Genomic DNA, 15,890 nt, shown 5'->3' on the forward strand with positions numbered 1-15,890 from the left:
ACTCCTTCTGTCAGTAGAGCATTACAATCCAAAGCAGACATACGCTATGCAGTATGGTATCTATTGGGGGCACAGTCTGCAAAGTCAGTTAACCATCGGCACAGCAGATCTGCATTAAACCTGAAAGGGATATGAATGCTCACCAGAGGGAAACAGATCAACTGATGTTATAAGCTATATAAACATATACATTTAGGCCCATAAATCTTTGGACAGAGACAACTTTTTTCTAATTTTGGTTCTGTACATTACCACAATGAATTTTAAATGAAAGAACAAGAGATGCAGTTGAACTGCAGACTTCCAGCTTTAATTCAGTGGGTTGAACAAAAATATTGCATAAAAATGTGAGGAACTAAAGCCTTTTTAATACAAATCACTTCATTTCAGGGGTTCAAAAGGAAATGGACAAATTAAAAAACTGAAAATAAAATGTTAATTTCTAATACTTGGTTGAAAAGCCTTTGCTGGCAATGACAGTCTGAAGTCTTAAACTCATGGACATCACCAGACTCTGGGTTTCCTCCTTTTTAATGCTCTGCCAGGCCTTTACTGCAGCGGCTTTCAGTTGTTTGTGGGCCTTTCTGTCCGAAGTTTAGTCTTCAACAAGTGAAATGCAGCTCAATTGGGTTCAGATCAGGTCACTGACTTGGCCATTCAAGAATATTCCACTTCTTTGCTTTAATAAACTCCTGGGTTGCTTTGGCTGTATGTTTTGGGTCATCGTCCATCTGTATTATGAAACACCTCCCAATCAATTTGACTGCATTTAGCTGGATTTGAGCAGACAGTATGTCTCTGAACACCTCAGAATTCATTCGGCTGCTTCTGTCCTGTGTCTCATGGATAAACACTAGTGTCCCAGTGCCACTGACAGCCATGCACACCCAAGCCATCACACTGCGTCCGCCATGTTTTATAGAGATGTGGTATGCTTTGGATCATGAGCTGTTCTCCATACTTTTTCTTGCCATCATTCTGGTAGAGGTTGATCTTGGTTTCATCTGTCCAAAGAATGTTTTTCCAGAACTGTGCTGGCTTTTTTAGATGTTTTTTAGCAAATCCAATCTAGCCTTTCTAATCTTGATGCTTATGAAAACATTCCAAGCAAGACACAGACAATAAAACCCATTGGAAAATATACAGTATTTATTTATCCAAGTAATATGGAAAGCTTGCAAAAATATAGTATAGTATACTTGCATTACCCTCATCATTTTAAAGTCTAAAAAAATTTCTTTCACTGTTTCAGCTTGCAAGGACCACCCTGAAGCATTCGTTAGGTTTAAGGCTGTGCTTAAACACGTGGCATTTACTCAAGTGTGCTGAACAAAGAACTCTGGCTTACAGCAATCTCTTTACATGTTAATAGTAGAATATCCCCAGTTTAGTAGGGGGGTTCTCCTATTTACTTTCCTATAAACAACAACAAATGAATGAGAACATTATATTGTTCCTCATTTCATAGTTCATTTATACAATCATTGAATCTATAATGAAAATAATGAAGAATAAAATGACTAAAATATTCTGTTTGTATGAATATTCCTTTGCTTAAAGGGGTGGTTCACCTTTAATTTAACTTTTAGTATGTTATATTTTATTCTATGCTACTTTTCTACATTGGCCTTCATTTGTTTTCATTTTTATTTGCCTTCTTCTTCTCACTGTTTCCAGCTTTCAAATGGGGGTCATTGATCCCATCTAAAAAACAAAGGCTACAAATGTATTGTTATTGTAATCTGTATAAAATATTTTACTCCAAAAATGGTGTAAAAGTTGGTTCAAAAAGTTCAATTGCCAATCTTCACAAAGCAAATATTCTTCATTATGTCGTAATTAAAAATAAATCAATGTTTGCAAATTGGATTTTTGGTTCCTTTCACATTGCTTTAAACATCCTGGTACTAACAGGATTGATATTGCTAATTATGGGTATGGGACCTATTATCCACAATGCTTAGGAATTTTCCAGATAATGGTTCTTTCCATAATTTGTTTCACCATACCTTAAGTCTACCTAAAAACTCTTTAACTATTAAACAAACCCAGTAGAACTGGTTTGTCACCAATACAGATTAATAATAGCTTACAAGGTACTGTTTTATTATTAATATTATTATACAAAAATAATTTGAAACCATTAGAATTATTTGATAAATGTAGATGGAGGTGGTATTCTCATAATTCAGAGCTTTCTGGATAAGAGACCTCACCTGCATTATCCTACTCTTTAAGTTAAAAGTATAAAAGGTATTAAGGATGTCAGTAGTTAAAATAAATAGCTTCACTTCAAAGGGCTGCCTAAGCCATGCTAAATCTATAGTTGCAAAAATAAGTCAAGAACTAACTGTATATAACAGTGGAATGTAATCTACACTGGTTCTATCAAGGAGAAATATATACTGTGATAAAGACAAAAAAATGTATGATACAATGAAGACAAATAACAATAACTGCTATAATTACACTAGAATATGTTTACTTATGATGGACCTAAAGAATATTATCAATGAGATCATTAATTCTCTGTATGAATAACTAAAACGTAACATTTAAACTAGAAATAAAATTCCTGATGCCTTATTTTCCAAAAGCTTGTCACTTGTCAGCATCAGTCACTTCTTTCTTTTGTCTGTTCCTGAAGTGACGCTCAATATTTACGGTTACTTCTCTTTGTAGATTCCGGCTGTTCGTTTGTCCCCTTGAAGTGACCCAGCTGTGCTGAAGGACACACTTAGCAGAGTACCGGATCTTGGGATTAAGCACTAGAAGCTTGCTGATTAAATCTTTAACTTCTGTTTATGAAGAGAAGGAATAAAAGGGCAGTTTAATAAATAGCTTGCATGCAGGATTGGGTCTGGTCAATAGTGCCCTATTTCAAAGGTTTGGAGATATGATTACATTTATAAAAACGCAGTCATATTTATATACTTTTTGCAAAGTATATTCTTTAAAGGAGAAGGAAACCCTGTAGAAAAAAAAAACGTACCCCCCACCCTACGTAGACCCCCCTCCCTCCTTCCCCCAGGCTAACTTCCCCCGGGGGAAATGCCCCATACATAGTAACATAGTAACATAGTAAGTAAGGTTGAAAAAAGACACATATCCATCAAGTTCAACCTTTTTTTTAACCAACTATCTGCCAGTTGATCCAGAGGAAGGCAAAAAACCCATCTGAAGCCTCTCCAATTTGCCTCAGAGGGGGGAAAATTCCTTCCTGACTCCAAAATGGCAATCGGACTAGTCCCTGGATCAACTTGGACTATGAGCTATTTCCCATAACTCTGTATTCCCTCACTTGCTAAAAAGCTATCCAACCCCTTCTTAAAGCTATCTAATACGTTATACTTACCCCGGGGAAATGTCCCATACTTTATACTTACCCGGGGAAATGCCCCATACTTTATACTTACCCTTTGTCGCAGATTCTGGCAGTGGACTTCACCGCATCCATCTTCCGGGTCCTCAGTAAGCTGACTGGGAGATAGGTATCTCAGCGCAGTTGGAGCAATTTGTCGGTTCTCAATAACTGCGCATGCGCCGAAATTGACAGAGATTGCAGATCTCCCAGTCACCTTACCGAGGACCCGGAAGATGGATGCCGTAAAGTCTGCTGCCAGAATCTGCGACAAGGGGTAAGTATAAAGTATGGAGCATTTCCCTGGGGGTGGGGCAGTTAGCCCAGGGGGAGGAGGGAGGGGGATCTACATGGGGTGGGGGGTATGGGTTTTTTTCCCTACAGGCTTTCCTTCTCCTTTAAAAAGTTTTTTTTCTTTTAAACAGAGCACAGTTGTACATTGGGGCATTATGCCTATGTAGACTATACAACAATGTGTCTTTCTGCTTTCAATGAATATTTCAATGAAAGTCCAAATACAGATTGTTTGCTTTAGTGCTGCAGTTCAAATATTCCTAGAATCCATGAAGTTCGATTTCACAATTTTACCTTCATTTAAAGATATTTAACCTTTTAGATATGTAAACCCTTTTCTTGCATATGATGCAATAACAATAACCACTGTTACCTTCTGAAATATGATCCCAGTAAGGTGAGAGAAACTCATATTCTCCACTCTGTATAATTTGGAATAGTTCTTCCTGATCGCGACCTGGACTTCGAAAAGGTGGGAATCCACAGAGCAGTATGTATAAAATGACTCCAGTAGCCCACATGTCAACCTCCAAACCATAACCTGGAGAAACATTAAGCAATATAATGCACTTTATGTAAGGGAAACAAGTAAAAATTATGAAATTATTTTAAGGATTTTCAGTTGGGTTTTATTTACATCTCTCATTGTAAAAACATTAAGAAAATTAAGATGCTGGAAGCCTTAAAGAGTTTATTGTATGGTCCCCTTATATTTTTAAAAATATAACTATCACAGAAACTAGTTCACAAAGAGAGAGAGAAAAAAGTGTGGTTGGGGTGCTCCAGCCCCAGACCCTCAGCCAAGAAACAGAAAATGTGAAAATACACACATAAACAATCCCAACTTGGCCAGTCTTTCTTCCTAATTGAGACTTTGCATACTCTTTACAGCTTAGTTGCCCTTTAATAATAACAAATGCAAGCACTGGAGACTAAAACTGCACTTTATATACTAGATGGGGCCTTACCAATATGGGCATGCACAAATAGGGAGGGCACTTGCCCCCACTTTGAGTTTCTGACCTGAACTGAAAAGCTTTGTCAAGCCTGCTGCCTGCAGATATGTTGTAGTTCCAGTACAGCTGAGCACGGATTGGATAGCCTAGAAGGATTTACCCAGCAGTCTATCCAATTACTGTGCAGCTATACATAATTGGATAGACTGGAGGCATTCGCTTTGCAGCCTAGCCAATCCCTGTGCAGATGTACCGGGCTGAGTGGAAGATGAGCAGTTTCTGAAAGCAGCAGGCTTGGAATAAGTTAATAGTACTAAAGTTTATTAACAGTGAAAGATCCTGGTTTATAGTCTTCTAATAGTGTTGTGAACACGAAACGTGTACGGCTGTAATAATGACATAATATAGTGAATAAAGTACCCCCTTTTGTAAAATATAGGGATATTATAAGTTACCGAGGAGTTTCATGACCATATAAAAACATGAGGCCGAAGGCCGAGTGTTTTTATACAGGTCATGGAACTCCGAGATAACTTCTAATATCCACATATTTTACAACAGGGGGTACTTTATTTATTATAATACACAAATTTCAATGAGTCATGTGACAGAAATGACATCAGAACTCACCGTTTATAAGAATATAATTTACAGGATATTCATGGCTTTTGTGTATTATAAAGACATATTTTACTTTAATACTTTGCCTGGTGGAAGAATGCTCATTTGAGTGCCTGCTATACATTTTTCCAGTTTTGAACTGCATTCTATGCACTTGTATAAATGCTTGGGCCATTTGGCTATAAAATAAATAATTGAGTCTATATCTGTAATAAGCCTCCCAAAACCAAAACATCACCCTCTGCTCCCAGTACCACTACTGTGCAAGGGATTAAATGAATGTCTCCTCCAAATAATGAAGGGTTTTTTCTTCTGAATGCAGATATGTGTCCATCTCAGGCTACACTAGCCAGAATGCTGCTTCTTTTCTTGATAGCCAAATTATATTGAAAAACACTAAAATCAAAAAATTAAAGAGGACACCTGCTTCAAAGTAAAAAAATTGCTAAAAAAATACATAGTAGAGGCCCCAAATCAGAAACTCATTGTACTTCCAATGCACAAAAACTTATACAGTAATTTGGTTTAATAAGCACTAAGCCTGGGCCAAGCAATGGAATAGAATAAATAGTGTCTGATGAGTCATCTTTTACTTATATCTAATTGGTTTTATATTAGGAAGAGCAAAGGAATCTTTAACCCAAACTGTCTGTTTGGGTTGTACATTACTGTATTACGCTACAGACAATCATTATGAATTATCTAGTACAATAAGGGCAGATACAAGTTCATACAAGTTCATTTAAATAACTTATTTCTTTCTATCTGCAAAATGAATCCAGAATTACACTGTGAACAATTATAAACATAACAATATTCCAATAAGAATGTGTTTGCAGAAATAAAGATTAATAAAGATAAAGATTATTTGTTGCTATTCCCTTAATTTTATCTTACCCCAATAAATAGTCTAAAGCCCTTTAGTGGAACCTAGTTACATAATTATTAAATATGAAAAAAAAATCAATAAGCCTGATTACTTCAAGACATGCTTACTATATAAATACATGTAATCGACCTAACTCCATCATATATCAATATGTTGGGTGTTCCATACACTTATATACCTCCTGTATATCTGTACTGGCTCACTGAAAAAAAATTGCAATGTAATAAACTTTATAGACTATGTCCCAGAGCCTGTACTGAATACTGGAACTAAACCAAAAGGAATGCATACAATTTTAATTGCTTTCATTAAGCTTTCCTGTTAGCAGGCTGGAACAATAATGAGCCCTTACTTTTACATACAAGGACCTTTGCATTACTTATTGTAAAAGGTATGGAATGTCTCTATGAAGAAAGACCGGCCAAGTTGGGGTTGTTTATGCTGAAGAAGAGGTTCTTAAAGGGTGATAAGATAACTATCTATAAATATATTAGGGGATCTTGTAATAATCTCTCTAATGCTTTATTTACCAGTAGCTGTTTACAGCTGACACAAGGGCAACCATTTCAGTTAGAAGAAAAGTGGTTTCATCTAAATATTCAAAAAGGGTTTTTTACAGTGAGAGCTGTGAAGATGTGGAATTCTCTCCCTGAATCTGTTGTACTGGCTGATAAATTAGATAGCTTTAAGAAGGAGTGGGATGGCTTTTAAGCAAATGAGGGAATACAGGGTTATGGAAGATAGTCATAGTACAAGTTGATCCAGGTACAAGTTCGATTGCTATCTTGGAGTCAGGGGAATTTTTTTCCCCCTCTGAGGCAAATTGGAGAGGCTCCAGATAGGTTTTTTTTTATTTGCCTTATTCTGGATTAACTGGCAGTTAGGCAGGTTATATATATATATATATATATATATATATATATATATATATATATATATATATATATATATATAAATATATATATATATAATATCAAAACAGGGGGGTTGTGGGAGCACTCTAAAGGCTTTAAAGTATATATATATATATATAAGTATAATAAATGCTATTGCATATGTACCCAAAACAGGGGTTATTTTGTTACAAAGTTATGATCATAAAATTGATAAGCCACCATACCACGTCAAGGTAAACCCCGAATGGCGGTCCCTAACTTGTTTTATATTTCATGTGCATTTTAGCATTACCTGTAATCAATGTCCGTTGAACGCTAAATCCTCCCCAGCCAGCAATCAGGCTTTTAAAGGAGAAAAAACAGCGTTCAACGGACATTGATTACAGGTAATGCTAAAATGCACATAAAATATAAAACAAGTTAGGGACCGCCATTCGGGGTTTACCTTGACGTGGTATGGTGGCTTATCAATTTTATGATCAAAACAGCGTTCAACGGACATTGATTACAGGTATTGCTAAAATGCACATAAAATATAAAACAAGTTAGGGACCGCCATTCGGGGTTTACCTTGACGTGGTATGGTGGCTTATCAATTTTATGATCATAACTTTGTAACAAAATAACCCCTGTTTTGGGTACATATGCAATAGCATTTATTATACTTATATATACTTTAAAGCCTTTAGAGTGCTCCCACAACCCCCCTGTTTTGATATTGTATATTTCGCCAGGAGCTGTGGCATAGCTTCAGTGGTTGTAGCACCCCATACCCCCCCTTTGAATTAGTAGTGATCCTATGCTTTTAAAATTGGGCGTTTGTTTTGGGAATATCTCTCCTTTAAAAGCCTGATTGCTGGCTGGGGAGGATTTAGCCCTCAGTGAAAAAACAGCGTTCAACGGACATTGATTACAGGTAATGCTAAAATGCACATAAAATATAAAACAAGTTAGGGACCGCCATTCGGGGTTTACCTTGACGTGGTATGGTGGCTTATCAATTTTATGATCATAACTTTGTAACAAAATAACCCCTGTTTTGGGTACATATGCAATAGCATTTATTATACTTATATATACTTTAGAGTGCTCCCACAACCCCCCTGTTTTGATATTGTATATATATATATATATATATATATATATATATATATATATAGACATAAAAGATTGAACTTGATGGACATGTGACTTTTTTCAACCTAACTTACTATAACCAGCTGAAGGAAGCAACTAGGAACTAGGAGTAGGCAGAATAGGTACCTGCCCCTATTGTTGTGCCCTAGGCAAATGCCTATTCTGCCTACCCTTAGTTCCGACCCTGGGAAAAGTATTTCTGGGCATTTTGGTGACAAAAACCCTATGTGGCATTGTCCTTAAATTGTTGAATTTAATAGCTGAACAAAACTTTACCTTTTTCTGATAGGATTTCTGGAGCTACATATGTAGGTGTTCCACAAACTGTAAATATCGGCCCTGTAGCATAAATAGCAAGGCCAAAATCAGCTAGTTTTAATGTTTTTGATCCATCTGGATTACGCTGTACCTGAAATATTTGAAACACAATCTTAGTCTTTGGAAGGACAGTGAACAAAGAGAAAAAAACATTGAAGTTAAACAGGATTCTATAAAGGCTTCATCATTTTAATCTACCGTATGCTAAATACTGATTATTACATATGACCTCCTACAAAATATGTGACAACAATTTACCATATGCGAGTGTTTAAAGCAAATAGTTTTTCTTAGAGTGTGACTACTTAATAAATAAAGTAAATAATTTGAACTACCTAAATGAAAACCTAATAATCTATAAATTTTCTCTAATTTTATCTTACTGACTTCTCACAGTTGGGATGTGCAGTGCTGCCTAAGGCAGCTGTTTCAAATGCTTGCCCTTGAGCAGACCCTCTTAAAGAACACATAAAGCTTACATTTTCCTATCATGTTGGGAACATCTCCACCACCCAAATGGCATAATTTGTACTGCATAAATCCTGTCTATTTGTAATTTTAAGGATTCAGTTTCAGCAAGGCACTAGGATTCAGCCGAATCATGCTGAAAAAATCAGAATCCCAAACCAAATCCTGGTTTACAAATTTTCATAGCTATAAATACACAGGCCCGGATTTGTGGTGAGCCCACAAAGGGCCGGGCCTAGGGTGGCAAAATTTGAGGGGCGCATTACACCCAGTCGCATCTAAAGTAATATTGGGAGCCGCGGGGGAGGGGGGAGTATGTGTACAAGTTCTTCAGCAGGCACTAGGACCTGGTGGCCGGCGCATGCGATCACGAGTGGGCGCTATGACCCAGGCATCCTAGGGGCAGCGAAAAGGGAAATCCGGCCCTGTAAATATACATGGAAGCATGGTGGACATTTAATACAATTGTCATTAAAGCAGCAATGCAGTATCTCTCTTTACACACTAGCTGCTAATAGTGAATTGCATCTAAAGGAAATATTTTCTCAGTTGCTGCCAATATTGCTACAGACCTTAATTTGTTTAAAATGTATCTATAGCCAAATCACTAGCAGTCAAAATTACCTACAGTTGGTCTTGCTGACCATAATATCATGTAATTCATTAAACAATTAACATATATAGACTGAACTGTAGCAGAAACAAAAACCCAAATTCTGCCACACAAACGCTGACCTGCCATTTATTTTTTAATCTGGGGAACCAAATGGACAGCTAAAGAGCATTGTTCACTTGAGGGCCATTAGGGCCAGAGTCCATATGAGCAAATAAGAACAGAGGTGAGGGGAACCTGCTGTTCCTCTCACTGGGGCTGAAAATGCCCCATTCAATGCATGGACAAGAGTCAATGATAGATTACATTCAGTCTGAGCAGGACAATCTGGGAAATGTGCCACATTTGCCCGTCCATGCTACTCAGATTGGCCACCTTGGGTGCTTTATTCCTGTACAATCCAATAGGCTATTCATTAATTTGGATAAACTGAAAATGTAAAGTGGCAATATTTCTCCAGCAAATGTGGTGCAATGCAAATTGGTCAGCACAAATCTAATGCCACACTGGGCAGTTCCTTTAACATAAAGTTTTGCATATTCTGTGAGAATGACAAGGCATGGTGGGACTGAATACTGCTAGATCGTTTGAATGGTACATGTACAGGTTCAGTAGTGGAAAGGATACAATGGGACAGAAAGGTCTTGCTTTAAAAACAACTACATGTATCAATAACATTACAATTACTGAAAATGTTTGATTTATTTATACTAGAAATCACCTTGCAATTTACACTCAGGGACAGATTTATCAAAATGTGAGTTTAGCGTTAATCAATTGCTTTCTACTCCATTTTATGAGATTTTTAAAAGTGTATTGATCAAATGGTGAACTGTAACTTTCCCCCATTGTTCAATACACTTCTAAAAATCCCATAGGAATGAATAGAAAATGATTGAATTTTTCTGTGGTAAACTCAAATCTCACATTGGAATAAATCTACCCCTTTAATGTCCAAATGTTTCCACCTTTTATCATGCTGTTACATTAATTACTTACCAAAAGATTTTCAGGTTTGAGGTCTCTATGGACAATGTGTTTGCTGTGAATATACTGAAGTGCTTCACATAAGTCAATCAACATAAGGGCAGCATCGTGTTCAGTGAATTTAATGCTCTCTGTAATCACATCAAACAGGTCCCCACCCCTGATATACTCCAGAATCAAGTAAATCTCTTTATCTGTTTCATAATCACTGAACAGTTTAACTATGTTGGGATGTGAAAGATTTTTGATGATCCTGACTTCATTTTCAATAATTTCCTCTTTTCCTCTGAGTTTAGATTTATCAATAATTTTCATAGCATATTCCTGATTTTCATTCCAAGGTCTACACACCTTTACAACTGCAAAGTTTCCATCTCCAATAGTCCTATCAATTTCATAGTAACTTTCTATATCCCTTCTGGTTTTGATGCAACATGGTCTCTTTAAAGTGAAAAGGCAATTCCCTTTTGCATCGCCTCTAACTTGGGGCTGAAATCCCACAGGTCCAACTTCAGTTTTTAATATTTGTGGGTCAAAGTCCTTTGTCTTTTCTTTTTTATTACCATAACCATTAACTGTTCTGTTGTCTCCATGCAAGAAAGATGTGCTTTGCTTTGGTTCCTGAGAATCATTCTGTAAAAGCACATTGATGTGGGTCCCCATTGGTAAACCATCTATCACATCCCTGCACTGCTTTTTTTTCAGCTCCTTTCTATAAATGTTATCCTTTGGTAGTCTAGAGTCCTGCCATTCTGTTTTTTCAAACATTTCAATATTGTTATTTATCAAGTCATCTCCTAAGCTGCCGTCTCTTTCAGTGTCTTTCAATTTGCAGTTACAAACTTTGCATGTAAGTCTTAGATCCTCCTCTTGGATATTTCCCAGTGGGCACTTCCTGCAATTTTTGAATTCTTCTTTGTTAAAAGGAAGCCTTTGAAGGGAAATGGTACCAGTGCCTTCAAATGATTTGTCTTTTATATAGTCTCTGTTATGGATGTTCCTATGACTGTGTATTCTGCAATGATCACATCTGATGAGGCAACTCAAGCTTGTGCACTTTATAAGGTTTTGCTTATTACAGTGGTGCTCAGCCTTTTTAATAGGCCCAAAACATTTTTCTTTTTCCTTGTCACATTTTTCACTATCACTCTGTTTCAGCCTCTTTGTTTCCTCAGCCCTGCACTTGTCATTTGTTCTTCTGTCAAATTTGGTGGCACCTCTGGGAGACATTGTATCCTCACACTTGTGTTCGACATCAGTATCACTGTAGACATTATCAATATTTAACCCTTTATTTTCCAGACCATACCTCCGTTTTTCATCCTGGTCCTTGCTTTTCTTCAATGACCTCTCAGGGTAAAGTTCGTCAAAAACAGAGTCAATGCACTTTGTTGTCAGCTGTTCTCTTCCTAAAGCTATAAAAATGTCATCCCCACGAAAGAAATCAGATATACTTCGTATCTCTTTGCCTCTCAGGTTATAGAGTTTCCTCACTCTGTCATTTTTCCACCTCGGAAAACCAAGTGCTTCTGATATATCAGCAACTAGTTGTTCAAAAGTCTGGACAGACCTCTTGTTTAGTAGTAATGTGATCTTTTTCAAAGGATGGCTTCCTGGCTTTACTACGGTAATAATTCTTGGTTTTACAGGGCTGTTCTCGGAATGTATTGTGTGAAAACCATTTCGTGATTGAAAATAGGGAGATGTGTAATTATTTATTCCTAAGAATGGCTTAGCGAATGTTCTCGGGCCCATGGGAGGACATGTAACCTGAAGTCTTCTGCCGTTGGTCTTAGAGATGGTACTGATGTGCGAATCACCAAAGAGTGGATGCTGTACTGAAACTGAAAAACAGGATTATGGGACCAATATGGAACACAAAGTAAAACGTTTTGAGCAAACATACAGGTGCAGTATACGTGGCATTGTGATATTTTACGATTGACATATGAAGTGCTTCTAAATAATAAACACTGTTCAAAAACCTATAACCTAGGGATATACTGTAGATCTAAGGAATATAAAATCAGTTAAATATTTTGGATGTTTTGTAAGCAATTATTCCAATGAATGTTAATGCGTGTTCATGAAGATTATGCCTTTTCACTAGGACTGTAAGCCAAAAAGATATACTCATTGCCAAAAAGCAAGCATACCTGAGTCTCCTGCTCCTAATGAAGGACTTTTAAATACATCTGCTATCTTACTTAAGTGCACATTTTCCTATTGTGTAGGAGGTGTAACCGACAGCAGGTAATATAAGATCGGTAATGAAACTGCCAGCCTAACATAAATAATTCAGAGTTCCTCTGTAATGTCTATGCAGTGGAAGGTGAATTAAAGAACTTAGCTCGATAGAAAATGATCTGTACTGTAACTAAACTCTCCTTACTACATTAGCACACACTGATGGAAATAAATCTTATCAAAGGCATTAACTTTCAGTTAGTGAATTTTACATAGGGAAAGTTTAACAAGCTTAAAAAAAATAAAGCACTTATTTCCTCTCAACACCAAAAATTGTTTAAAAACCACTGACAACAAAGAAAAATAAATATTTCTATATTATCTTGAACCCATTCTCTTAAATGGTATTGGTTGTTGAAACCCCCTTTCCCTTCCATCCACAAACTCTACTGTTATGTTAGGGGGTCTACAAGGCAGTGGTATAGAAATGTAAACAACTTGTTTACTTTAAAGTAACTTCCAAGATCCTTTAGTAAAGTGTCATTTTGTTATTCCCTTCTGTATCTCGATGGACATATATTCCTTTTTTGTGGCACTTCCATATACAAAACTTCTATTCCAGTACTTTTAAGGTTCTGTTTGCATCTCTTCACATATGCTATTTACCCCACTCAGTGACAAATATGTCTGTGTGTAAATATAATGCTTGGGCCCTTTACTGAAATCCATATAGTTGGCTAACACTTGGTACCCCCAACCCACCGGTCCTTCATGTAAGCTCCTGTGTCCATTTAAACTCCCACACAACCCATTTGAAAAATGTAGCTATAAAGTAAGTATTTCAGAAAAATTATTTATAAATATCTTTACCATTTATATTTCACAGAAATGTACCCATCCACCACTTATCCACACAAATTTATAGTACACTTAGGGACAGATTTATCAGAATGTGAGATCACTCACTTTCTATTCATTACTATGGGATTTTTAGAATGGTATTTATCAATGAGCAAAAGTTAGAGTTCACCATTGATAACTACCCATAGGGATGAATAGACAGATTTTTTTTTGTAGTGAGCTCATTTTTATAAATCTGCCCTTTACAGTGCAAAACATAATACTGAAAAAGAATAAGGTCCTGCTTGATGAAATGTACTGTATGTTATAAAGGCCTTATGAACCTGTTTTGGTTTGTATTTAAGAATGTGTGCACCTACGAGCATGAACTAACTAAATAGATTTCATTCTGCCAAGCCACCAGTTAAAGATAAGAAGGTATTATACTGTGTATTCATGTGATATTAGCCACTGGTGGGCACAATTTCATGGTAAGGGACAACACTAATAAGTACGCAGCAAGAGCGAGCCCGCTATATTTTGTGCTCCTTCCGACGACTTGGCTAATACAATTAATTTCCAACTGTTCAAATGAGTTTGGACCTCCAGGTGAATGAAATTGTTAATCTATAGCCAGCTGGCATAAAACAATATGGCAGATCCCCATCCATAATTACAATGATGCTCACTGAGCAGAGCAATCTGTGACAGAATGATTAAAAAGGTATACAAACAGGGGCGTAACTACAGAGGAAGCAGACCCTGCGGCTGCTGGGGGGCCCAGGATATATAGGGGCCCAATGAGCAATAATTTGCTATGAGGCCCAATAATATTTAGTAACACTACTGGATACAAACAATACTTATAATTTGAGTATATGTATTCCCATAAAGGCAGGAGGATATTTAATGAGAGTGTACATGTGGGAGGTAGAGATTATAAACAGAAGTCAGAATACATAAACAGGACTACCACAGAAATAGCAAAGATTGGTTGGTAATGTACTTCTAAACTAGAGAGGAAAGTTGTCGTACTTAATCTGCCCCTGAGCAAACAAGACTTCAAAATGTGTTGGGATTCAATAAGTGGTTGGGTTTTTTTTTTTCTTACAATTTTAGCTACCTGAATTAGACGTGCCAGGGGAGGAGTAAGAAAAGCATGTTTTAAAAGAGAAAGCTAAAGTTAAGAAAAGACTAGGGGGAATGCAAGTTAATGCTGCCGTTATTCTTATAATGGTAACCAGAATGGTGCTGATGATGTGTGTGTTTGTGTGTCTATACACTCAAGTATAAATAAATGATCACTTTATAATATAGAATACCAAGATTTTTAAATATAAGCAACAAGAAAATGATAAAGTAGTCAGATACTTACCATTTTGTTTGCAGCTGCATGCTGCATATTCAGAAGATGCTAGAGCTCCTCCTGCCATAATAAATTTGGCAGATACTAGTTTAGAAATGAAAGCAGGCCCTAGAAAATACCCTCTGCTGCTTTACTTAGCTGCAAGAGATGCTCAGTATCTTTCAAATCTTCTTTGGTTTGCCCTGCATTCCCCCAGGCTTACTAACAGCTCGGAGTTGAAGCCTCACATAACGAATAAACAGAAAACAAGCCAATCTTCCACTCCAGACTTGGGAAGAAAGAAGGAAACTTCAGAAAGTATAAGAGGAGGGATTACTAATGCTTCTAAGGGAGACAGCCAGTGTCTGGGTGGTAATGTATCTGTGCATGTTATTTTCTCTCTCTAGCCAAAGGTTTTGTTGACTGCAAACAGCACAGTGTTATCTTCTATAGGATGTTTCAGTGTGTCCCTATCCTCGCTCGGCAACAGCACAGAGGGTGCCAAATTATGTTGCTCTGTTGGGGTTTCTGTAAGCGATCAAGACATTACGCAGTATATTTATTAGGTAACATAGCAACCTTGCTAGATCCAGCACTAAAAGCTCAGGCACAAACACATATAAATATGTATTAGATATATAGTAAAAGGTTTAATTACTAAAGCATAAATTGTTTATAAATCCTTTAAGGGAAGACCTTTGTCAGTTTGTGTTGTTTACCAACTTGCAAATGAAAAGTTTTCGCAGAGTATACAGTATGTGCATTTTCCAGTAAAAAAACCTTTTCCCTAATTTATTAAAAGGCAATTTTGGACTGACCTTTAAATACCGGGGGGGGGGATGGGGGATAAGTGGCCATATTCAGCCTGGCAAAGTGCATTTAGCTCAATGGTCTGACTAGAAGGGAACCAAATCATAGCAACTGTGGATTAAAGTCGTCTCTACCTAATGGAATTTTGTATTTGTGAAGGCAGTGATA

At 36.8% G+C, this 15,890-nt stretch overlaps 1 protein-coding gene across 1 annotated transcript; it reads right to left on the reverse strand.

The window, feature by feature from the left end:
- Positions 1 to 1,703: 1,703 nt before the first annotated feature.
- On the reverse strand, positions 1,704 to 15,399 carry dclk3.L (doublecortin like kinase 3 L homeolog). The gene is made up of 5 exons (XM_018267566.2): positions 14,943 to 15,399; positions 10,553 to 12,384; positions 8,431 to 8,563; positions 4,029 to 4,196; positions 1,704 to 2,798 (listed from the first exon to the last, which is right to left on the reverse strand). Exons 1-5 carry the CDS (start codon positions 14,998 to 15,000, stop codon positions 2,602 to 2,604), a joined length of 2,388 nt encoding a protein of 795 aa, XP_018123055.2. The 5' UTR covers positions 15,001 to 15,399; the 3' UTR covers positions 1,704 to 2,601.
- Positions 15,400 to 15,890: the final 491 nt, after the last annotated feature.

The sequence above is a fragment of the Xenopus laevis genome, chromosome 6L (genome assembly GCF_017654675.1).
Source record: "Xenopus laevis strain J_2021 chromosome 6L, Xenopus_laevis_v10.1, whole genome shotgun sequence".
In the NCBI taxonomy this organism is placed as follows: domain Eukaryota; kingdom Metazoa; phylum Chordata; class Amphibia; order Anura; family Pipidae; genus Xenopus; species Xenopus laevis.

Excerpts from the sequence above, each read along its gene's own strand:
- dclk3.L (XM_018267566.2), bottom strand. The coding sequence starts at position 15,000 with ATGGCAGGAGGAGCTCTAGCATCTTCTGAATATGCAGCATGCAGCTGC. Across the intron at positions 4,197-8,430 it reads AGAAATCCTATCAGAAAAAG|GTTATGGTTTGGAGGTTGAC; the intron begins GTAAAGTTTTGT and ends ATGTTTCTCCAG. Across the intron at positions 2,799-4,028 it reads CTGGGATCATATTTCAGAAG|AAGTTAAAGATTTAATCAGC; the intron begins GTAACAGTGGTT and ends CTTCATAAACAG.